Here is a 25,877-nt window from a genome sequence, read left to right on the forward strand (position 1 = left end):
GAACGTTTCGTAAAAAAAAGTATCCTTCTTATTTTCTTGTATAATGCGTCGTTTTCGAGTAATTTGATGTTTAAAAATTAAAAATATCTGTGAAATTCGAAAAATTGGGTACTTTGGCTGAATACAACTCTGTTCAAAAGATCCACAGACGTGTAGTGTCACAGATTCAGCTAGTTATTCTGAAGGTAATTTTGTGTTTCCAGGAGTGGCACAGCTCATTATGAAAACTTAAAATGTCTATATCCTTTTATAAGAATCGAATCGGAAAAAATGGTATAGAAAAAAAGTTTTTCTTTTGACCTCAAGAATCTACTCTTAAAACATTTGTACTTGTCAACGACTCATCCTCTATATCTACATGTGATTTTGTCTTCTTAAGCTCTATTCAAATATCGACTGAAATAAAGGGTGTTCCATTTAGAAAAAGGTAACTCTGTTTTGCCACTCTGTAAACAAATGAGTAAGTAGTACTGTATTTTTGAGGACTGATTTATCCGGAACCAATTTCACTTGAAATTTTTCATTAGCTTTTTTTGTTTGGGATATAAGGTATCGCGCATATAGAGTCATTCGGGGTAACTGAGCGCAGTGGGTAAGTGTGCGCAGTGCGTATATCTCGACTATGCAATGTATGAAAGAGGGGTTCATTTGGGTGAAGCAAGAGCGCAGAATCCCCAAATTAGTTTTTCATATAAGTGCGCCGTGCGACGTTTCGTTAACTTTTTATTTGCAATCAATCAAATTCACTAGTTTTCTTGTTAATTTTCAGCATCTCTGCAAATTTTGCCAGGTCCAACTTCCTAGTCCGACACTGTTAAACAATATTTTATTCGATCATGGGCATATTAATCTAAATATATAATAAAAAATTTTAGGTTCTCTTAGCTACTCAACTCTATAAGAACGTCAATTCAAATTTTGGCTTACTGGGGAAAGTGTGCGCGGGTAAGTGTGCGCATAGATTTATTATATGGGCATTAGTTCAATGAGGAATGAATTATGACATTGTTGATTTTCTTGGTTGAGACTCGATCAATATTGTCTTATTTGTTCGGAAAAATATGAAGAGCCACCAACAGGGGAATGTATCAAGTGTTGTGATCACCAGGAATTGTGGCACGAACAATAATGCTGTGCTAATAAAAAAGAGCTTCTGTATTGACAATAAACAGCATTTCTCTAATATTGTAACATTTTGATGACATTATTTTGTAATTTGTTTTGATTGTGTGGTTCACTAAGCACTGCGTTCACTTACCCCGTGAGGGTGCGCACACTTACCCGCAATACGGGGCATGTGAACGCATGCCGACTTTCACCATCAAATTTCTTTTTGCGGAAAGAAAACGTTTTTGTTTGTTTGTTCTTTGATGTTTTTTTTATAGATCAGAAAATTCTCTATCTTATGAATATGTTTTAATTTTCCTAGCTTCAACATTTGAAACAGGGTATGGCTTGAAAGGCAAAAGTGCGCACAGTTGCCCCGAATTACTCTAAGGGACTTTTTCTGGTGGACACTCTTTACATATTGGGAGTACCGGTCCGTTTCTTAAGATAAGAAATGCATTTGTTGTCGAAACAGGCCATTCAAGGTAATCTCCATCGCTGGCTATTAATTTTTTTCACCTCTCAGGAATTACATCCCCAATAAAGAGTCTATAAATGATCCTAATAAACTATACGTTGATAATCCATACGTTAAGGTTCCAAAGCTTGAGAATCGTACTTAAATACCGCGCCTTTGGTCATTACACAGAGTCTGCTGTAAACTCCACACTCTAAAATAGAGACGACAGTTCAGAGAATTGTCCTGAATCAGCGCAGTAATTCCCAGACAGGCTGAAACATATAGACACAAACTGTAGACCGGTTTAGGGATTATTGTCCCTCATCAGTACAGTGTAGTGTAACACACTCTTGTTCTTGAGCGAAATTGGACTCGATACTCGTGCGAAATGGGCATCCTTGCGTGCTGTATCAACGATATACCGTTATTCAATTGCGAACAGTCGAATAAATGGGTCTGGCACGATCTTGAAAGGAAAACCGTGGAAACCTCCACGTCTCCCGGCCGTAAAAATCGTTCGCCCGCCGTCACTCAGCAATCCCGCCGAAATGAAGAACGATCCGACTTCCCGGCACGCGGACGCGCCGTCGGGACGTCCCGAATATATTCCTTTTTTTTTTCTTCCCCCGGCGGCGTTCGCACCCTCGTCAGGCTGCCATGTCCGTCCGATATTTGTGCGTGTATTTGTATTCACTGCGGACCATAAATAATCGCGGCAAGCGACAATTCCGCAGGGATTTGCGTGATATAGAACATGTCAATTGGCGAAAACGTTCAGGAAACCGTCAAGAACACGTCCGCGATATATGATCTTCCGTATGCGTACATGCATAACGGAAGAAGTCGTTTCTCGCGGTTCGAATCGTTGAAAACCGAAATTTTAAGTGAAATATGGGTTTGGGAGGGAGAAAACTTCACTCTCTACACTTTAAAGATGTTTTTTTCACATCGTAAGGTTGGAATTCTTAACTGACCCCATTTTTTTGGGAACTTTTCGAAGGTCAACTTTCGAGGCGCGTATCTTCCAGGAAAATTATTGAAGATCTAACAGTGATACATATTCTGAAAGAGCAACTCTTCTAGTATGAAATCTGAAAATTTCATCCATTTCGGCCCAACCGTTCGGTCTTGAGGGAGTTTTACCTGAACCCATCTTTTTGGGAATTTTTCGAAGGTCAACTTTCGAGTCCAGTTTCTTCCAGAAAAATTATCGTAGGTCTCAATATGATACATATTATGAAAGTGCAACTCTTCTAGTAATAAATCTGAGAATTTCACCCATCTCGGCCTAACCGTTCGGTCTTGAAGAAGTTTCTACTGAACCCAACTTTTTGGGAATTTTTCGAAGGTCAACTTTCGAGTCCAGTATCTTCCAGAAAAATTATCGTAGAACCAAATGTGACACATATTCTGAAAGAGCAACTCCTCTAGTAATGAATTTGAGAATTTCATACATTTCCGCACAACCGTTCGGTCTTGAGGGAGTTTTACCTGAACCCATCTTTTTGGGAATTTTTCGAAGGTCAACTTTCGAGTCCAGTTTCTTCCAGAAAAATTATCGTAGGTCTTAATATGATACATATTATGAAAGTGCAACTCTTATAGTAATAAATCTGAGAATTTCACCCATCTCGGCCTAACCGTTCGGTCTTGAAGAAGTTTCTACTGAACCCAACTTTTTGGGAATTTTTCGAAGGTCAACTTTCGAGTCCAGTATCTTCCAGAAAAATTATCGTAGAACCAAATGTGACACATATTCTGAAAGAGCAACTCCTCTAGTAATGAATTTGAGAATTTCATACATTTCGGCACAACCGTTCGGTCTTGAGGGAGTTTTACCTGAACCCATCTTTTTGGGAATTTTTCGAAGGTCAACTTTCGAGTCCAGTTTCTTCCAGAAAAATTATCGTAGGTCTTAATACGATACATATTATGAAAGTGCAACTCTTCTTGTAATAAATCTGAGAATTTCACCCATCTCTACACAACCGTTCGTTCTTGAAGAAGTTTCAACTGAACCCAACTTTTTGGGAATTTTTCGAAGGTCATCTTTAGAGTAATCTTCCAGGAAAATTTTCGTAGATCTAAATGTGATACTGTTCGATATTGAGTCGAAATGCGGATTTCTTTATTCATGCGGTTGGTGCATTTTCGGACTGACCCGGTAGATTGATGTCAGATGATAATTTGAGAGGAATTTTCACATATTGAAATCCCATCTTAATTCCTTTCACGTTTCCATCCCCTCCAGATTTTCCAATCACTTGGTTTTCCGCATCGAGGTCGCACGTTCCCGGTCTTACCGCAATTTAAAAGGGTTGAAAAATTCGCTTTTCCGCATAAACGTTTTGATTAAATTAGTTAATAAGTTGGTGCATAGCTGAGAGAAAAAAGACTCATCGCTAGTTAAAGGTGAAGGTGACAGTGGAGTTGGAGATATCACAAGGCTAGAAATTGGGGTGAAGAAAAGGCAAGGAAACCACGGTGAGTCCTTCTTCCTTTTTTTCGAACTTTCCTTTATTTCTTTTGTTGTTCCTAGCTGAAATTCCTCTCAGATAATTCAAGTCTTATTCGCATTGTTAATAACAATTTATTGTTCATTCACAATCTTATGTGGCGGAGGAGCCCAAATAACTCATCAAGTAATATACAGTCCACTTTAAAACAACTTGAATAAAGAAGTTTGGATTGATCCGTTACATAATTGGTCCATTCGGTAGCCGGATTTTAGAATTCAGGGGTCTTGAAAAAGGAAAATTTAATTTTTTCAGGGGTAACATGGCGGCCTAAGATAAGCCTGGCTTGTTTCTTATCGCTCGGGGTGCGCGCAGGTGCGACGTAGCGATCGACGCATTATATCGGTTTTATTTCATTTTTAACCGGGGCCGGAATTGTAGGTGCACAAACACATTAGATTCCTTGAAATATTTTCATTATTAAAAATGGGAAATACGGATGATGAGGCAGAGGCCAGGGTTCCGGCACCCAGCGCCGAAGATGTTCGTGCTTTTTCACAGGTGAAAGGACGTTTAGATAGAATCTGGACGAGGGTACAGCAAATGTACGATTTAATTGGGAAACTTCCTTCCACTCTTAATTCCTTTATGATTCGCTCTGAGAAGATTGAACAAATCGCTGAGGAATATGAGAATTATCTTTCGCAATTAGATGCGATCGGTGCACGTCACCGGAATTTAAGAAAGGATACCAGTAGTTTATCGAAAGCGTTCGATGATTTATTTTATAAAATAGTAGAAGTTAGAGCAGCTCACAAATCGACTTTTCAATGCGTTGAAGGGAAAGAAAAGACTTCCAAGTCGACTAAATCCTTACCAAACTATATGCCACAAATTCAGTTACCACGGTTCAACGGTGAACTCGAAAGTTTTCCGGGATTTATTGCACTTTATGATAAGGTAATTCATACCAACCAGGAATTGTCTGACATAGAAAAATTTGCTTTTTTGCTTTCTTATTTAGATGGAAGAGCCCTGGCTCTTGCACAAACAGTGGTTTTTGATCCGAATAACTACGAGACTGTTTATGATCTCCTTAAAAATGAATTCTCAAATGTTAGAGTTGTAGCATCGCATTACTTAAATCAAATATTTTCATTGCAACCTATAAAATCGGTCAATCCAAATTCATTGAAAGTGTTTTGTGACACTTTACAGGCTAATGTTAACTGTTTGAATAAACTGGAAATCCCGGATTTGGGACAATTCACACTATTGTTCTGGAGCTTGAGACTTCTCGATCCGCATACCCGTCGAGATTTTGAAACAAAATTTTTGAATACAGATTTTCCTAAATTCACTGAACTTATTAAGTTTCTCAGAGATCGGTGCGCTGTTAATGACTTGAGTTCAGATACACTCAAGCCCAAAATTCAAGGTCACTCTTCAGTGGCTATTAATAATAAAAAGGTTTTGGTTACCACACGTGAAGAATCTATTTTCACCTCAAATGATCAAAAGGATTCAGTGTGTCCATGTTGTGAGGGTCCACATAAGTTCGCCCAATGTCCGGAATTTTTGCATTCTTCGGTTGAAAAACGTAAAAGATTCATACAATTACATAGAAGATGTTATTCATGCCTTGGTCGTCATTCGATCGCTAACTGTAATTCTAAGAATTGCTGTCGCAAATGCGGAAGTAGGAAGCACAATACTTTGATATGTTTTCAGCGGTCGAATATCGAGGGAGCTACAGTTTCCGATAATAGTTCGCGAGGTAAAACATCGGTTGATTCTACTCCTGCGGTTCAAAAAATTGATATGCCTTCCACGTCAAAGGGTTCAAAAATTGTAAACACTTGTTCATGTTCGGCGGTGGATACCACTTGTCTTCTGGGAACGGCGCGCGCTAGAGTTCGAGATATAAACGGGTTATGGCAAACTTGTAGGTTGGTGTTGGATTCTGGTAGTCAGATGAATTTGGTCACATCGAACTTTGCATTACGGCTCGGTGTTCCGAAAAGGAAGTGTAAACTTCAGATTTCTGGGGTGGGTAATAATCAGCTCTCTTCAGTTCGCGGTTTGATTTCTTGCTCATTGACGTCAGTGTTCAATGAAGAACAACTAGTTTGTTTCGAAGCGGCTATTGTGGATGAAATAACTTCGAACCTGCCGACAGGAAATCTCCCCCCTACAATAAAAGAAAACTTCTCAGATCTACCACTCGCCGATCCTGAATTTTATCGCCCTGCGTCGGTTGATATTCTACTAGGGGTTCAATCATACTTGGATGTATTGACGGACGAACCGCAACATATAATAGGGAATCCATCTGCTATTTCTACGCGATTGGGATGGGTAGTAATGGGGAGTGTACCATCGACGGTTTCTCAAATTGCCAGTTCACTATTTACAATTTCGGAGGAAGAGTCACTAAATAACACCTTAAAAATGTTTTGGGAATCTGAAGATGTTTCGATTCCGGGGGTGGGTCAGTCACCGGAGGATAATTTTTGCGAAGAATACTTCTGCTCTACGGTCTCACGAGATTTAAAGGGGCGGTACATCACCAGACTTCCCTTCAAAAATCGTTCTCGTCCTGTTTTAGGCTCAAATCGGCAGCGATCACTGGCGCGGTTTCATAAACTGGAATGTAGGTTCAAACACGATCCGGAATATTATAAGTTATATAAGGAAAATTTGAGTGACTATGTAGAACAGGGACATATGGTTCCAGCTCCTCGAAAATCCGACTATGTAATGACACATCACGGGGTTCTGAAGTCATCGACCGAAAAATCTAAATTAAGGGTGGTATTTTCTCCAGCGGAAAAAACTTCATTAGGGGTCAGTTTGAATGAAACCTTGTGTACCGGTCCAAAATTACAGAGCGACATTGGTCAAATAGTTACTCAATTTCGGCTTTTTCCTATCGCTGTAACGTGCGATATTAAACAAATGTATCGAGCCATCTGGCTCCACCCGGAAGATTGCGAGTACCAACACATTTTCTGGCGGTTTTCTTTCGACGATCCGATCATGGAATGGGAATTACGCACGGTGACATTTGGCATATCGAGTAGTCCGTTTTTAGCTCAACGAACTGTCAAACAACTCATATTAGATGAAGGTGCGAAATTTCCGCGAGCGGCACAGATACTGGAATCCAGTCGATTTATGGATGATATTCTCTTCGGTGCTTTCAGTACAACCGAGGCTAACGAATTGTGTCAGGATTTGGTGGCTCTACTCCGGTTGGGCGGTTTTGAACTGGGAAAATGGGCAAGTTCATGTCCTTCAGTATGCAATGATTGCGCGATGGAATCGAAAGATCTGTCTGTTATCGGTACTTCTTCAATTAAAGTATTGGGTTTAATATGGGATCCTATACAAGATGAATTTCGCTTCAAGGTGGATGATAACCCGACAACTCTTACTAAACGCGGCATTTTATCACGTGTTGCTCGGGTGTATGATTACAATGGGTATTTATCTCCGGTAACCTTCGCTATGAAGGTGATTCTTCAAAGACTTTGGCTGATTAAGGCGGACTGGGATGAACTGTTACCTTCTGATGTACTTGAGCTATGGACCCCTCTTGAGAAGGAGTTCAAGATGTTAGAAAATGTTGCTATTCCTCGGTGCGTAGTTCCGAGTACCCCGTCTAAGGTACAAATCATCGGTTTTTGCGATGCTAGTATATTAGGCATGGCGGCAGTTGTATACCTGCGTGTGGAGACTGAACACGGCATTGTTTGCAACTTACTACGCTCGAAAACTAAGGTTGCCCCACTCAAGGGTTGGACGATAAATCGTCTCGAGTTGGGATCTGCTGTCTTACTTACTAAACTTATTCGCTTGCTACACCCGCTCCCTCTGACTCTTCCAAATTTGGAAATAATTTGTTTTTCGGATTCAACGACCACCCTCGCGTGGATTAAAACTCCTCCTTATAAGTTAAAGACATTCGTGTCGAATAGAGTTGTACAAATTTCCGAAGCATGCCCTAATGCGGTTTGGAAACACATTCCTGGAGAACTCAATGCCGCTGACTCTGCTAGTCGTGGACTAAAACCATCTCAGTTTTTAAATAACCAGACTTGGTGGACCGGGCCACCTTTCCTGGTAACTCCGGTTAGTTCGTGGCCTAAAGGGACCACTATTGTAGATAATGATCTCCCGGAAACGAAGGTTATACCTCCAGTTTCGTATGTGACCACAGTCGAGAAGAATTATATGTTAACCTTTTTGGAACGTTTTTCTTCGTTATTACGTGCGCAGAGAGTGTTTTCTTATATATATCGGTTCTTGCATAAGTTGAAAACCAGAGTTTCCAAGTCACATTCCTCTTTTGAAATGACGGGAAGTATTTCGGCATCAGAGTATCAAAATAGTTTGAAGTTTTTCATTTACATCACTCAGGATTATTACTTGGGCGCCGAAATTATTTCTTTAAAGGCGGGAAAATTATGTTCACCGAAATTACGTGCACTCTCCCCGTTTTTGGATTCCTCGGGTTTTTTGCTGGTGGGGGGCAGGTTAGATAGAGCAAGTCTTCCCTATCACACGAGGCATCCGTACTTTGTTCCTCGGGACTCTCATTTGGCTAGGCTATTATGCGATCACTATCACCTTTTTTCCGGTCATGGTGGTCCAAAGTTGGTTCAGTCTCTCTTACAGCGAGAATATTACATTCCTTCGGCGAGAAGTCTCATTCGTAATAGGATTTTTCACTGCTTGCCATGTTATAGGTTTCAAGCGGCTCCGTTACAACCCCCAATGGCTGATCTTCCCTCATCGCGTGTTACACCTTCAAGATGTTTCACGCAATGTGGGGTGGATGTGGGTGGTCCTTTTCTTACGAAATATACCACCAGAAGAAATGCTAAAACGGAAAAAACATACATAGTTTTGTTTGTTTGCTTCGCCACGCGCGCAGTTCACGTTGAGGTGGTGGTAAGTTTGTCCACGGCCGCCTTTTTAGCTGCATTTGACCGATTTATCGCTCGTAGGGGTATCCCTTCATGTATCTATTCTGACCAGGGACGAAACTTCCGTGGCGCAGCACGAGAGATTTCAGAGCTGACGCAGTTTCTTCAATCGGGAAATGAGGAAATAAAAAATCATTTAGCGCCCAGAGCAATACGATGGGTCTTCAATCCACCTTACGCTCCGAACTTCGGTGGCATATGGGAGGCCGGAATAAAATCGGTGAAGCATCACCTGAAGCGATTGATTGGTTCTCAGATTCTTACGCTGGAAGAGTTTCAAACAGTTTGTACTCGCGTTGAAGCAATTTTGAATTCTCGCCCTCTCGGAGTGCTTTCTAGTTCACCTAATGACATTCAAACGCTCACTCCGGGGCATTTTTTAATTGGTACGGAACTTCTGTCTCGCCCAGAAGTAGATTTAACAGAGGTGCCGATGAACCTCTTGGATAGGTGGCAGCTAACGCAGCGGATCGTTCAGGGATTTTGGAAACGATGGGGTCCAGAGTGCGTCGAGGAAAATCTTAAGCGCAAAAAATGGACAACCCCATCTCCCCCGTTGAAAGTGGGCGATGTCGTGCTTTGGTTTGAGCCTGGTCATCCACCAGCTGAATGGCCAATAGGTATCATTCAGGAGCTAATTTTGGGCAGGGATAACATTCCACGAGTGCTAAAAATTCGTTCTAGTAAAGGTACGGTCACCAGACCGACTAATAAGGTTATTTTACTCCCGGCAAATATCTAGAAATAATTTTTTTTTTTGGCTAATTGGTTTATAATTTCAGGAAAGGGGTTGAGTCATAATCCCCCATTGAATTTAGTTTTTTGTCTTCAGTATTGGGCGATTTTGAATTTAACCCTTTTCTATAAAGTTTTCGGATGTCGGGATCCTGGTTCTTGCCATCATTTTCTTTTCTTTTTTTTTCATTATTTTGATCCTTGCCAAGGACGAACTCTAAGAATTGAACTAATTTTTTTTTTCTTTTCTTTACAAAATAACTATTTTGGGTGGGGGGTATGTTCGATATTGAGTCGAAATGCGGATTTCTTTATTCATGCGGTTGGTGCATTTTCGGACTGACCCGGTAGATTGATGTCAGATGATAATTTGAGAGGAATTTTCACATATTGAAATCCCATCTTAATTCCTTTCACGTTTCCATCCCCTCCAGATTTTCCAATCACTTGGTTTTCCGCATCGAGGTCGCACGTTCCCGGTCTTACCGCAATTTAAAAGGGTTGAAAAATTCGCTTTTCCGCATAAACGTTTTGATTAAATTAGTTAATAAGTTGGTGCATAGCTGAGAGAAAAAAGACTCATCGCTAGTTAAAGGTGAAGGTGACAGTGGAGTTGGAGATATCACAAGGCTAGAAATTGGGGTGAAGAAAAGGCAAGGAAACCACGGTGAGTCCTTCTTCCTTTTTTTCGAACTTTCCTTTATTTCTTTTGTTGTTCCTAGCTGAAATTCCTCTCAGATAATTCAAGTCTTATTCGCATTGTTAATAACAATTTATTGTTCATTCACAATCTTATGTGGCGGAGGAGCCCAAATAACTCATCAAGTAATATACAGTCCACTTTAAAACAACTTGAATAAAGAAGTTTGGATTGATCCGTTACAGATACATATTCTGAAAGAGTAACTCTCCTAGTAATAAATTTGAGAATTTCATCCATTCCGGCACAACCGTTGGGTCTTGAGGAAGTTTTGACTGAACCCAACTTTTTGGGAATTTTTCGAAGGTCTTGTTTGGAGTGATTTATCTTCCAGAAAAACTATCGTAGATATAAACGTGATACATATTCTGAAAGAGCAACTCTTCTAGTAATATAACTGAGAACTTCATCTATTTCGGCCTAACCGTTCGGTCTTGAGGAAGTTTCAACTGAAACCAACCTTTTGGGAATTTTTCCAAGGTCTACTTTAGAGTGATTTATCTTCCAGGAAAATTCTCATAGATCTAAACGTGATACATATTCTGAAAGAGCAAGTCTACTAGTAACGTAGTCTATCTAGTAACGAATCTGAGAATCTCATCCACCTCGGATAAACCGTTCGGTCTTGAAGAATTCTCAAGTTAAATTCGCAATTTTTGAAAAATGCCATTTCCTAGATGAAAATCTCAACGAAGGGAGATAAGCTTCCGAAACTGCTCGCAGTAGATTGAGCGTGTTTGAAAACCCATATTGTCGTACCAAAATTTCAAATATCCGGCCCATTTTAGGAGAATTTTTTTTTGTTTTTCCACTTTTTATTTTCGAGTTGACTCTCTGGAGTGCAATTCTCTATTGAATCATCAACTGTTCGGTTTTCTAGAAACTTCAAAACAAATTCTATGCCATCCATAACCTAAGATAGTAATAGAACATACTCATTTTCAGACAGAGTAGAAAATAGGTCTTGAGAAAGTTTCAACTGACCCCATCTTTTTGGAACATTTTCGAATATAAATTTTCGTCACGCTTATCTCCCAGACCACTCTGTATATCGTGGTCTCCTAATCAATGCTACCTATCAAAAGAAACCTCGCTGAAACCTTGTATTTTTTTCACTTTTTTCAACCTAGTGAATTATCGAACGAAGGAACCAATAATTTCATAAAACTGCCCCATTGTGTGAACTACAATTTAATCAGAACCTTGCATACAAACCGCGCAGGCACAAGTGCAACAACGTAATGGTGAATTTTACATGCGAACGGCCAAATTAACTAACTTGCTGTACGACCTCGTGTACGAACACACAAAAGAGGTTTGCTAGTTTGATTAAAAATAAACACCGACCGATTCCTTTTATCCTTTCGAAATGGAAATGAAATGAAATGAGCTTCTGAAAGACCGGAAATTCAAGGACAGATCGATCCATGGGAGGAAGTTAGAGTTGGATATTCCTCTAATTGGTTTATTAAACCCTTCTTTCAGCGTTGAAGACAGACAACTTTTATTCGAAATTCTAGTACCATCCGACAACACTCTTATCAACTTCTTACTCTGATCGATTTATTCGAAAGTTGTGGGGTGAATATAATATAATTCTGATTATATTTGTTCGTGTTTTATAAGATATTACCTGAGGCTGGTTTGCTTGAATCGAGAAGAGTTCCCTTCTTAAATTCCAAAACCTTCCAATGTTTTCTTTCTAATCGAAACGCCTGCATGAATTTCTACAAGGCGCTGAATTCTACCCCCACCTGAGGCATTTCAATTTAACCCCCGGTGTTCTGAAACGAAAACATATCTTCCATATAGACACATGATTTAATTTTCTCATGAAAACCGCCTCGAGTTACAAGGGTGGCATTCACCCTTTGTATACAAAGGGAGCTCTGAATTCGTTGTTTGTGAATCACAAATGGAATTCGGCTTGATATTGATATTGACTGCGTTAATTTCCCTTCACTTGGATGGAAATTTGATCTGGCTATACCGTAGAAGAGATGGAGCATAGATTGAAAACACCTCAAAGTGGCTTTTCGATGGTACCTAATAACAGTTTAAGAGCCTCATTTTCACTCTCTAGTGAGAAAAAGTCGTCTCCTGAAAATAAATCCTATAATTCATTCACATACTGTCTCCTAGTTGATGAAACTTTTATTGAATAACTCATTCCACATATACAGTATCTTTGTTAAATATTAAAACATTACAGTGGACGTAAATTTCGAAACCCACGTTAAAATTTTCAAATTAAATGTATTACTGCACCTTGCACCTCCTTCCCTTATCCCTCCCTATGGAGGGTTGAGAGGCCCTCCACACTTTCCACCAACGAAAGCAACCCCAGCCCCACCTAGGTGAAACTGATCGAACTTTCTAGCTGGAAACCATTTGTCGGTAACGACGACATCTTCCTGTTGAACCCTGAACGACTCTTTCGTCCCTTCGAAACTAGGTGGCGACTGCGTCCCCTCAATAGTTTAAAGGGGGAGCCGGTTCCTTTGAAGTTCAATATTTGATTTGCGCCGCTCTTCCAGATTTGACGCGAAACTAATGAAATTTTTTGTTGCAGCTTTCCGAATTGGAACAGCGGGTGTTGGAGGCGGAGGGACGCGCAGAAGAGGCAGAGGATAAGGTGAGATCTTATTGAGTTTGAACATCGACAGGCAATATGCCCGACGGAATATTATGTTGGGAAAAGTTCCGGAGATGAGTTTTTTGCTTATCGTCTCCTGGAGAGAATCTGGACTTATTGGAATTTTTCCCTTTGCCGATGTGCCAAAAGCGCAGTTGGAACTTTTTCAATTGGGATTTCAACTCGCCACTGGGGCAGTGGCGGAGCATTTCTCGTTAACCCAACAGTATTGCATATCACCACTTCAATTTTACTCAAAATGAATTTCATTTCCCCTTGCTATTAAGAGAAAACATTATTATTGACAGATATAATGATCGGTGTGCCGTCTATGGAGTGGTAGGCGAACTTGCCAATTAGCCTAGAGCCCTGTGGAGTAGGTAAGATCGCCATATGACTGAAAATTTCAAGATTACAATATCTGCTTGTTTTTAACGATTTTTTACTCCCAAGTTATGAATCAGGAAGAATACAATCAAAGGTATAGAATTATATCAGTAATTCGTTAGTTTAAGGGTTTAAGCAACTTGTTTAGAATACTTTCAACGATCTGTGATGTTAGGTCAATACCTACGGTCATCTCCTACTTAATATGCAGTCATTTAGCGAAAAAAAAAACATTGAGGACTGTATTCATGCTTATATCAGTACAAATAAAGGGCTGTACTAGGAAATATACAGATGGGTGCGCCACCTATCGCCTGGTAGAAGATTCCTGGCCTATGGGCTAGTGGTCAATGATAAAGAGTCGCCACAAACGCATTGTGAATTTCTGGAATCCTCACGAAAATGATTAGTGATGGTTTTGGGACATTTAGATTCTAAGAATCAAATGAAATAACTGCCTATCTGCGTTTTTCTTCAACTGAGATCAATTTGAGTGACTTGTAGTTATGCCTATGTTTTACCTTCATCCCTTTCTCCGCCACTGCCTCGCCTCCCTGATGTACCACAGAGAGAGAGACAGTTTCCCACCCCGTCGCATGGCAACCGCGTTACTTTCGCTATCATAAGTTTATTGATTATTTTCCGTCGGGACGCTCTCTGGCCGTCCGTAATGGCGTCTTCAGCTGACAGAACAACACGGGAATAACGAGGACAGTCCACGTTTGCGGTCCGTTTTTTGTTTTGGTTTTGTTGATTTGTGCGTGTCTACGGCCTACGCCTGGTTCCGATGGGAGGGACGTGTTGAAAATATGTAAGTCCACGTTATCGTGCAGATTTGACCATGGTAGCCTTTTTTACCGGCGTCTGCCGGATTCTGGAACCTACCAATGAGGGCAGTTCTCAGTTCTTCACCACTATATCTCTATATCTATATCCCATATTGAAAATCTGATCGAATTTTATGTTTACTGTTGATTTTTATAGGCATATAAACCTTTTGTACTCAAATAACCTATCATTTCGTAATTCACCTTGCTTTCTTAATGAAATTCGATATATTATCCTCTTCACACCTTCTTTTTTTCAATTAAATACCTAATTCAAACAAAAATATTCAAAGATTAATTCTATAATCTTTGCCTGTATTGTTTATTCTTTTTATTGCCAATTTTGACGTTTGACATATGACACTTCCGTTCTGGCTATGCGCGGCCCATTCGATTTTCTCCGTTAGATAACTTATTCATAAACATTGGATAATTTAATACCTATTCGTTAGATACAATGTAATTCTAGTGAAGAGATTATTTCGCGTCAGTGTAGGGTATTTCAGAATGACGGGTAAATTGGATTGAAGGCGACCAATTGAGGTAAATGATTTGTGTCATAGGCACGTTGTTCTAACCAGGTCAAGGTTGGCTGTATTGTAGTAGTAGTAGTTTTGGCTCATACTCAAGTTTTGTGTGAGAAGTTTTTCATTTTAGCTTAGATCTTATTTTCTGTTTGAACGTTCGTTTTATAATTCATCATCGATCTGAGGAGACTTTAAAGCATTATCTCCTCATGAAAAATCAATGATTCTAGATTTGATTTCTTGAGAATTATGTTCAGAAACTACCAGAAAATGTTTTTTTACTACAGAAAAAATAATGTGAATGTATTAATCCTCACTGACCTGGAGATGCTGTTTTGATAGCGAAACACGTGTTTAACTTATCCTTGTGAAATTGGTTTAATTCGCTGTGTAATTTAATTATGGATTTTCAACAATTTTGTTTCTTTAAGTGGTAAGAGAAACAAGTGAGAAGTTTTGTCTTTCACAGAGTATTTTCCAAATTGAGCATTGGGTACTTCTGTAAAGATTATGATGATTCCTCTTTGAAGAGAAGTTCGTTCTCCACCAATCAATCAAGCCCAACCTGACCTCTCGGACACATGTCCCATTTTAATCAAAAAATATCATGTTCAGATTGAAAACGACCGTTTCCCCATTAAGTTATTGTGTGTGCCTAGTGCGTAAGAGAACAAGCCACCCCATCACTTTTCCAACAACAGGGGTGCACACATGAATGACGTGGTAACATCAGGCGTATATCGTGAGTAGGCCAACCACGTGATTCATTTAATAATGAGTTGGTTCACAACCCTTCCTGAACGAAAAGTGTTTCGAGGAAACAGCTGGTGGTTTATGGTAATAACTCAAAGTCGGAGAGGAAATTTCGTAGGTGTAGGAAATATTATGAATCATGTTTGATTCGATCATGTTCTGATTGTGCCACTTGTGGTTGTAAAAATTATGATAGAAGGTTTTCTCAAAAATCTATGATGTCTGTACTTTACTAACAGATGTTCACAAGGAAACGATCTGATATGGACAGGTGGAAACTGCATAAGAATTGAAAATCCCTGACGAACGCTGGTATAAATTAGCTGTAATAGCTGTGGCCTATTTTTCATTTGTCTAACTTATATCCATTTGAATTTGTGAATTTTATTTTCGTTACCAGAGCATGTTTGTATTCCAAATCAACAAATGAACTACAAGTAAAGATTTTGCAAGATGGCTGTCATCAAAACCACAAAGTTTGATTGTCTCAATCTTTCAAATTCAGTGCCAACTGCCCTGGCTCGATTGGGGTAGAAATCAATGCCTCATCTTCAGCGTCAGAGCAGCCGTTTCAACCCCGCGTTCTTCTTGGGGGGCGGTGCATTCCTCACCCCATATAATCTCAGATTGGCGAACGTCCAGAGAATTCGATGTCACAAACAGTGATGAAGAGAGGGCAAGGAACCCGGTGAAATATTGCCCGGCTTGGATTTATGTGGCGAACTTCCACACACAGGAAAAGGGATGAATTATAAGTCAGACGTCGTTATGGGAAAAGGAAAGAGAGATTTCCGAAATGTTTTCATAAGTTTGCGACGGTTCTATTATCAATTCGGCGTTTGGGAGTTGAGTGTTTTTCGTGTTTGAGTGTCCACTTATTCTTAATCGTTTTGCGTTTAATGTGCGAAAGGAAGGGATAAGTTGGGGACAACAGTGCCATTACTCAACAGTCTAGACTTTAGTTCACGGTTTTATTTTGGAAACCCTCATCTGAAGAGAAAATATCGTAGATAAAGGATACTCTGTTGTAAAAGAAAATAGCTGTTATTCGAACAAATTCATTGGAATAACTTCAAAGTATGCCCTTTCCAAAGTGATACACTTTCTTTGAGAGATAACCAAATCCTCAAAATATACGAGGATATATTGAAAAATTCTGTCAAAATATTTTATTACTCTACATATTCTCCTCTTAATATGATACATTCATTACAGCGAACCTTCAACGTCTCTAGACCTTTCAAAACAAATGTTTCTTCTTGCTCTGCAAACCAGACCTCCACAGCTTTTATTACCTCCTCGTTGAAGAGAATTTACGACCGTTTAAAATTTTTTTCAGTTGAGGAAAGAGATGATAGTCGGATGGAGCCAAATCTGGCGAATAAGGGGGGTGTTCTAGTAATTCAAACCCTAAATCACGAATTTTTTGCATGGCAACATGAGATTTTTGTGCAGGGACGTTGTCCTGCAAAAACAGAACACCTTTGGATAGCTTTCCGCGTCTTTTCTCTTTAATTTTTTTTCCCGTAGAGTGGTCAGTAATATCGAATAGTAATATCCGGTTATTGTTCTACCCTTATCCAGAAAATCAATCATGATTACTCCATGGCAATCCCAAAAAACTGAAACAAGAACTTTTCCAGCTGATTTTTGGACACGAAACTTCTTAGGTCTTGGAGAACCAAAGTGTCGCCATTCCATCGATTGTTGCCTTGTTTCTGGATCGTAGAAATGTACCCAAGTCTCATCCATAATAACAATTCGGTTTAAAAAGTCTTCATCGTTTTCAAATCGAGCACAGATCGAACGCGATGCTTCTACCCTTGCACGCTTTTGGTCAACATTCAAACATTTGGGGATCCATTTTGCAGCAATTTTTCTCATGCTTAAATTGACGTGAACTATATAATAAACGCGTTCCTATGAAAGATTCAGAGCTTCAGATATCCTTTTTAGCCCAATTCGACGGTCTGATAAAATCATGTCTTGAACTGCATCCATATTTTCGGGTACTGACACAGAAATTGGCCTTTCCGATCGGTCATCATCTTCAATGGAGAATTTACCTCTTTTGAAGCTTGCAGTCCAATTTTTCACGGTCGCATCTTCTTTCTTCTAATTTATTGCGTAACTCTGGTTTACTTTTTTGGCCTCAAACTTCACACGACACTTCTAATAAGTTATTGTTCTTTGCTATGGTAACGCAATATTTTTTATGCATGGAACTGGTCCAGGCTAACTAGATATCACATCCTCGTATTTCGAACACATTTATAGCAATCGATGAAAAACTTTCAACAGTGTCTCATTCATACAAGGATATGTGTGTAAAAAATGGTTAGAATTCACGGTTATTCTAATGAAGTTTCATTGAGATTATTTGTTATTCATGGACAATGTGATGAGAACATTGAAAAGAAGTTGCAGAATGTTCAATGAAATCTATCCAGACTTATACAACAAATCTTCAAAATGATGCCCATTTGCTTCAAGATTTTCGAGACACCTTCAGTTCAGTTAATTCACGAAATAAACGTGGTAACACATCCACGGTAGCAACAGAAGTCGTAAGCTTAGAACCCCCACTTTCATAGAAAGTTGACTTCCGTCCAGTTGCAGGAAAGTACTTTAAAATTCGATACTCCGGCAAAATATTAATCCTCAATTTTTCCCTTCAAAAATTACAGTTTTAAAACTTGATGGGGCATCAAATCTTGATGCACTTTCCTACAACTGTACCATTAGATTTTCGTAAGAGATCATGCAACATCGTTAGATGCGTATTTTGATTTTCTCCGAAAAAACAGATGAAAAGTAAGGTGCTCCATTTGAAAAACAAGTTTTTTGCCGTTTCTGTATCGAGTGAAAAGACGAAGAGGTTTGGAACACCCTATATGTGGAAAATCAAGTTTTTTTACACAAAATCCATCCTCAGGATCTGAGTGACCTATTTTCCAAATTTCAGCTTCCTAAAATGAGAAATAGGTAGATTTTCTATGCCTTATTTATTAGATCCATGTCCTCCGTAACGTATAATAGGCCACCCACCCTGGGACACCCTGTATAGTCATCAGTGTGATCCAAGGTCGAATAACAATTTTAATCGCAGCGTTAAAAATATAAATTGATCCCTACTATTAAATCTTCTTCGAATCCATTCCATCAACCTAACCAGTAACCGAAACGACTCATACAAGAATTAACCGTACAATTATCGAAAACAATAGTATGAGACATGGAGCACTCCGATCTGTTTCCTCCGTCAGTATTTTAAAATTCACCTCACTGACGACTCCTTCCTTCGCTCGACAAAGCCGTTGTTTGTCACTCTCATTCGGTAAAACCCCCCCGTGCAGTCGCTGCAGCGTAAAGACCTACCCCTGCATGAAACTGAAACAACCGACGCTTGGGGAAGTTCTGTGAGCCGAACAATTGAACGTCGGGACGGCCAGGCGCCCCCTGCGATCCGTACTTAGCGTTTTTATTACTCATCGCAGGGAGTAACGTAGAGTAGCACCCTGTGCTGAGAGCCACATTCTCGCTCTGCACTGTGTTCGAAGCTTCGATCGTGGATGTGTTTTACTTGTCGTGGACGCGATGATGTCTTTTTGTCGAGGTGTGATATGCGGCTAAATTTGTAGTACGTGACATTTAATTTTAGACATCTAAAATCTCTTCAGACGACTCGGTATTCCTCGGGAGTGGATTCGATTCAGTTTAATTCCACTTTTGATGGTCGGCGGAAGTCTATTCAAGATGGGTAATGTTTTTATTTTTGTCCTTACGTTTATATTTAAGCAGTGTGGTCCTCGCGTTATTGTGCGGGGTTAGGGAGTGATATCACTGAGGTCTGTGAGATACAGTTTGGTGATTTTGATATGTGATAATTGGTCAGCCAAATTTTATTAATGGCCCTATGTTAAATATTCTTTCTGTGTGAAAAGTTGCGATGAAAGGGTAATTTTTTGTCGATGAATATTGTGGGTTTTCATATAATGTTGTAGAACCCTTTAGATGAAAGCTCAGTAGACAAAGACCACTTATTTTTCGATGTTCTATCATCATCGCGAATATTTCTCGACTTTTTCAATTAACCTTGTATACGTATATGATAAAAACATGCTTCAACTGGGAGCAAAACAACAGACCGAACCTGACGAACCCTTTTCTCCTCTTCCAGGTCCGAATAATGGAACAGAAACTGGCATGGTCTCAGAAAAGCGACCCCAATAGCGTCCAGATCCACCGTTTGGAGGGAGAGGTCGAGGAGCAACGCCAGTTGAGGCTCCACGACGCGAGACAGGTAGAGGCTAAAGCTGCACGTATCAAGGAATGGGTCACCAATAAGCTCAGAGAACTGGAACAGCAGAACCAGACGTTGAGAGAGCAGAACATCAAGTGCAATCAGCAGCTGGAGCTGTTGAGGAATCACCTGGCTTCTGCGGACAGACGGAGGTCGGAGAGTTGCTCGCCCGACAGGCACAAGTTACCGGCAACGAATCTCAGTAATAAGTGAGTATCTCTTGGGTAGATCTGACATTGTTATGTTCCCGACCAAACACAAAACTGTCCGTAGTTATTGCATGCTTCTATTTCACTTCACATCAGTTGAATTCTTTTTCCAGGAGCTCCAAACACAGAAGACACCAATCAGTCTGCCTTTCCAGCAACTTTGAACCCGCAGTTCCAAGTACCCTAGTCAGTAGTGTTAATTTCGGAACCAGTACTTCCAGCATGGATCCACTAACGGACGATCTCCGAGCAGCTGTAGATAACCTAAGTCTCGGAAGAGTGCCTAGTAGTAGTGCTTCGGATCCAGACCTTGCCCACGACTACGCGGAGATCTACACTCCGAGCAGGGAAAAAGTGCCATGGCCTAGAGCCCCCACACCTCCTCTGCATAGGTTTCCAAGTTGGGAAGACAGAATTTATCAGGTAAGAGGAATATTATCAAGAGTTACTCCAAATTGCCTTCAGCCATGGTTCGCCACTGTCCTGTCTTTGGTGGATCTAGACTGTTTGACCATCCTTTAGGTGGCCTTTCAGGCAGATTGATTCTCGTAGTTTGCGAAATTGTTTCTGAACTGCCAATAATCGATAAGATATCATGAGTTTTCTTCTTTAGGTGGCTGCCGATGGACTCACACTCACTGGCACCACGCCGAGTGATCTAGGACCGGAGCAGGCTGGCTATCAGGACATCCCTGTTCCGGTCTACGCCACTGTCAAAGGAAGGGCTAGCCAAATCCGCTCAATGCCCTTCACTGGTGACTCTTCCGATGATTCAAGTGATGGTGAAGGCAACAATACAACGGTAAGTCAGCCTTCCCTTAATTTCACTTCCTTTGGTATCAATTCCTTCTTTGCCTAGGCTGTGGACGGCACCAATACTAATAGCCGAAGCTCAGGAGACACCTCTGGATCTAGTCCTGGAAAGAGGACAGCTTCCAGCAGCAGCGGTTCGCCGAGCAAAAGCAAAACCAGAGGTAAATCTTGCTGTTCACAATGCAGTGCGTTACTCGACAATCGAACATCTCTGTTATGTTTTTAGTTTGCTTCGCTTAGCTTTCCACTTAATCAACCTTCACGCAAAGGTGTTTCAGATACCTCCTTCGAATCGGGAATGTCCGACGACTACGCTGTACCCCCCGACGCTTTAAGCTGTGATACTGCCAGTTTGGAATCCTCCATGTTGCTCAGGACCTCGTATCTGGACAGTCCCAAGAGACTGGAGAGTCTGGAGAAGTCCGGATCGCTGGCCAAACTAGGTAAGTCGATGTTAAGATCGAAGTTGACGAGATGGTGACGTGGGTTGTACGTAGGTGGAAAATTGAAGACGTGGCGGAAGAGATGGTTCGTTTTGAAGAACGGCACTTTGACGTATTACAAGGGACAAAACGATACGAATAGGAAACCTCAGGGTCAAATTATATTAGACGATATTTGTAAGATAACAAGGGCGGAAGGATCGAATACTTTCGAAATAGACACGGGCAAGAAGACGTATTATTTGACGGCCGATTCGTTGACTGCCATGGAAGATTGGGTGAGTAATTCAACCTCAATTTTTCACATTTTCACTACTTCTCTAGAGGAAGTTCTTGGAAAAGGAATATTGATGTGTGTTTGTGTCTCAGGTGAGGGTTCTTCAGAACGTACAAAGGAGAAACGCAACAAAGATACTGCTCAGCAGGGAGGAGAGCAAGCCGGCGGTGCAGGGCTGGCTGACGAAGGTCAAGAACGGACACGCGAAAAAATGCTGGTGCGTCCTTATTGGCAAGATGTTCCTATATTTCAAAGCGCCTAACGACCAGACCCCGGCCGGCCAGATAAACATGAGGGACGCGCGGGTGGAGGAAGTTGAGCATATGTCGGATTCGGATTCCGAGGAGAAGGACCAAGAGCAGCCGGACCTGACGATCGGTATATTTCCAACGAACCAGGGACCGACCTATCTCTTGTGCCCCGGAAAGCAAGTGAGTACAAACGAGCTAGTTTTCTAGCCGATATAATCATACAGATGGTGTCTCTCATTCCAAATCTCTGAAAGAGGAACCTATTAGTGTGTCCCAAACCGAAAGATTCTTTTTTTCCCTTTCTAGGCCTTTCTTCCTATCTTGAGAGATCCCCCTAATAACCTTATTCCATTTTTTCAAGGAGAAGGATTCTTGGTTATACCACCTGACAGTAGCCAGCGGCGGAGGACCAAGTACAGGTACACAGTACGAACAGCTCATCCACAAACTCATGGAGGTCGACGGTGACACCAACTGTGTTCTATGGAGGCATCCGGTTCTTTTACACGTGCCTTGTACCAAAGATGGAGCCATCCCTTCCTATTTCCCCCTCACCAAGCTGCCAACAGAGGCATTGCAGGTAAGATGAGAAAACGTCCAAGTGATCCCTCGATTCATCAACGGATATCTCCCCGCAGTCTGAAGCCATAAAACTCTTCAAGTGCCTCCAGTTGTTCATGTCGGCTCAAGTGGACCAGGCTGGAATAGATTACCACGTGATCCTCGCTCAAAACGCCCTCCAGCAATGCCTCGACATGCCCGAGCTGCAGGCCGAACTGATCTGCGCTCTCATCAAGCAGACTAGCAAGAGTTGTCCTCTTCCTAAACTCGGAGTGCAGGTATCCACTTCTAAGTTGCTTAAGAAAAGTGTAAGTGCGCTTTTTATATTTGGTTTTTATTTTTAATTGATTTGAAGTCGGTCTTTACTCGGAAATATGGAGCGTTAGGAGGGAACGAGTGCGAAACTAAGAAAATCTTGGGTTTTAGAAGATCCGATTCGTTATGTCGAATTGGAGAATTAATTTTGACACTCTTTATGTTATTTGAATACCTCATTGTTTCTTTATGTTCGGTTGGAACTGAGTAATCGTGCATTAACAAGAAATCGTTTATTAATAGGAAATCATGCATTAATAGGGATCGTTAATGGATTATTTCGAAACTGACCTGTTTTTCCGAGGTTGACAGAAGTTATGTAGCACACAGTGATGTGGGAAATTGATTGATTCACCTTTGAGTCAACGGTCGTTATGGAATTTATGAAGCTCCTCCTTCGATATCATTCAGCGGTTTTCGAACTCGTTCCTTTATGGCACTCAAAATCTATACTTTCATTCTTGTTCGAATAAAGTTTCAGTACGATCATGTAACAACATCGTCGAGGTAAATTGAATAGTGCTTTCAGTCATTCGCATAATCAAACATTTCATTTATGCTTCGCTTATTTCAGACCGCCTCACATTTTATTTTGGGCTGCGTAGAGCTATTAATTTAGATAACACAGGGCGATTAATTCACAATGCATTTTCAATATTTTGCTCGTTCTTTTCAATTCATTTCAAACTCTTAGTTATGAACTCAAAAATTGACTTTTGAAGTATTATATATGAAAAGAATTCTGCATTGTTGAATTATCTGTCTTCAGATATCGTTATCAATTGCTCCTCCATGCAAAGAAAATTTCTTAGAAAAATATTGACAGTACAGAAGTTATAGTTTTATTGATTTCTTATGAAGCATGAGCCGCTCTGAATATTTCTAAATTTAGGTGTAGGAACAGAAATTGTATTGTTTCGCCACTCTAGAGTGGAAATTATTTATTAATTTTTCAAGAATGTTGGTGTTTCTCTTGTTTTTATTTGTTCTACTCCTTTATTTTTCAGTTCTCAGATCTAGAATAGATTGCCTGTACATATGTGTATTGTCTGTTGAGATCTCATAAACATTTTTTACACAGCTAATACTTTCACATCTTCACAATAGTTGCTAGATCGCATTCGGTACAATGAATGAATAAATTTATTTGTGGTGCCAAGAAAACATTCAAAACTTTTATTAAGCTCAGAATACTGTGATTGACATATTGAATCCGATATCGAATTTCTACAGTTATACTTAAAACACTCTTAGTTTTTTGACACAACCTGTATATATGGTTATCGCTGTTTTTGAGGAAGTTGTCTTTGTTTAATCATTTGAAGTAAATTGGAGAACCCTCACACTATTACCTGCAAACATTATTGATGTAGATTAGAACACATAGTGGTGATTAGACGAAATTTATCATTTTTGTATTCACTTAGAATGATTATTTTCATTAACTGTTCCGATATAATTCGTATTTCAACTATCTAGTTTAGAATCATTAGATGATACAAAGTAGTGATAGTTTTCATGGGGTGGAATTTGGATAAATCCGTATAAACCTCTAATTCATCTTCTTGTCTTGTCCATTTTCGAATCTTCACTTTCAACACAGACACACAAACAAATATTCTAACACGGCACATACAAACAACATTGGAACATAAATCTGCTAGTCGCAAAATGAAAAAGTCGAACTGTACATGGAAACACCAAAATTCTTTTCAGCAATTGCTCCTTTGCGCAACGCAAAGCCTATTCACTTGTGAAACAACGCCCAGTATAAATAGCACTTCTGACCAACAAATTGCATCTTCCGCCATACAGGCTTCGCAGGAGGAGAAGTACAAGGAGCACAAGGAGTGCTTTAAGGAGCACAAAGACACCAAGGGGCCTCCCAGCTTCACCTTCCTGCAAGGGTGGCAGTTGCTGGCGCTAGCGGTCAGCCTGTTCGTACCCAAGTCTTCCAGGCTGTTGTGGTTCTTGAAGCAGCATCTGCAGAAAAACGCGGATAATAGGACGGAGTGCGGCAAATACGCGGCTTATTGCGAGAGAGCTCTGGAGAGAACGATTCTGACAGGTTTGTTACCAATTGTCTCACACAGACCTAAATATACTTAGTATTCTACACCAGAAAAATTTACTAAAATCCCACCGCTGTCACCAGTGTAATATTCATCCCTTCCTCCAGTTGCTTGATTCGATTCGAAAAGTTTTGTCGTTCGTTTCAGGTGGTAGAGAACTGAAGCCCTCGAGAATGGAGGTACTCAGCATTCTGCTTAAGAACCCTCAACACCATTCCCTGCCTCACTCTATGCCCATCCACCTACTCAACGGCACCTACCACATCACGAGTTTCGACGGCTCGACCTCCATAAAAGAATTCCAGGATAGTCTGGCTACGGAGATCGGTTGCAGGATAAACAACGGCTTCGCCATTTTCAGCGATGACCCCATCGAGAAAGACCTAGAGCATACCTTGGACCCCAACGCTAAACTTTGTGATATAATCTCGAAATGGGAAATAGCCTTGAGGGAAAAAGGTTTGGGCAAGTTCGAAAACACAAAAGTGATACGATTGACCTATAAAAATAGATTGTGGTGGAAGAACAGCGCAAGGTTGGAAACGGATAAGGAGAGGTTACTGCTTTGCTACCAAGTCAACAAGCAGATAGTTGCCGGTAGATTCCCGTTAAGCAGAGAGTTGGCGCTCGAATTGGCTGCACTAATGGCTCAATTAGATTTAGGAGAGTGTTCTCTCGGTACCAAAAACCTGGGTGCTAGCATTTCTCAAAGCCATCCGGGTACCACTTCCAACAAACATCAGAGTCCGAAATCGGTGAGGGGTACTTTCAGTCCACAGAACACCTGCTCGAATACCCTGAACGCTCTGAGTAACGTCCAGAGCATCCTCACGGCTCATTCCAATCAGGCCCTCACTGCCATAGACAAGTTCTACCCCTATCGATACCGCGATCAGTTGAACCAAGAGGGTCTTGCAGACTTGCAAGCTAAGCTTCTGGACAAATGGAGGGGACTCAAGGGAAGGACCCAGCTGGACTGCGTGCGGATATTTCTGACGTGCACTAGGAAGTGGCCTTTCTTCGGAGCTACCCTATTCCAGGTGAGTATTGGGGTT

General features: G+C 40.6%; 1 protein-coding gene across 9 annotated transcripts in view; it reads left to right on the forward strand.

The window, feature by feature from the left end:
- LOC123309085 (uncharacterized protein CG43867) overlaps positions 1–25,877 on the forward strand; it is a 152,800-nt gene that overhangs the window by 125,352 nt on the left and 1,571 nt on the right. For 2 of the 9 annotated variants that reach the window (XM_044891960.1, XM_044891966.1), the window contains 12 exons: positions 13,022–13,084; positions 19,759–20,090; positions 20,204–20,513; positions 20,704–20,892; positions 20,950–21,064; positions 21,173–21,346; positions 21,401–21,624; positions 21,716–22,054; positions 22,236–22,454; positions 22,513–22,713; positions 24,467–24,818; positions 24,970–25,862. In XM_044891960.1, coding sequence (XP_044747895.1) covers positions 13,022–13,084; positions 19,759–20,090; positions 20,204–20,513; positions 20,704–20,892; positions 20,950–21,064; positions 21,173–21,346; positions 21,401–21,624; positions 21,716–22,054; positions 22,236–22,454; positions 22,513–22,713; positions 24,467–24,818; positions 24,970–25,862 — 3,411 coding nt within the window. Of the gene's footprint in view, positions 1–13,021; positions 13,085–14,161; positions 14,283–19,758; positions 20,091–20,203; positions 20,514–20,703; positions 20,893–20,949; positions 21,065–21,172; positions 21,347–21,400; positions 21,625–21,715; positions 22,055–22,235; positions 22,455–22,512; positions 22,744–24,466; positions 24,819–24,969; positions 25,863–25,877 lie in introns of those variants that run through there. The other 7 variants (XM_044891958.1, XM_044891964.1, XM_044891961.1 and 4 more) reach the window with 6 other exon arrangements.

The sequence above is a fragment of the Coccinella septempunctata genome, chromosome 3 (assembly GCF_907165205.1).
Source record: "Coccinella septempunctata chromosome 3, icCocSept1.1, whole genome shotgun sequence".
Lineage (NCBI taxonomy): Eukaryota > Metazoa > Arthropoda > Insecta > Coleoptera > Coccinellidae > Coccinella > Coccinella septempunctata.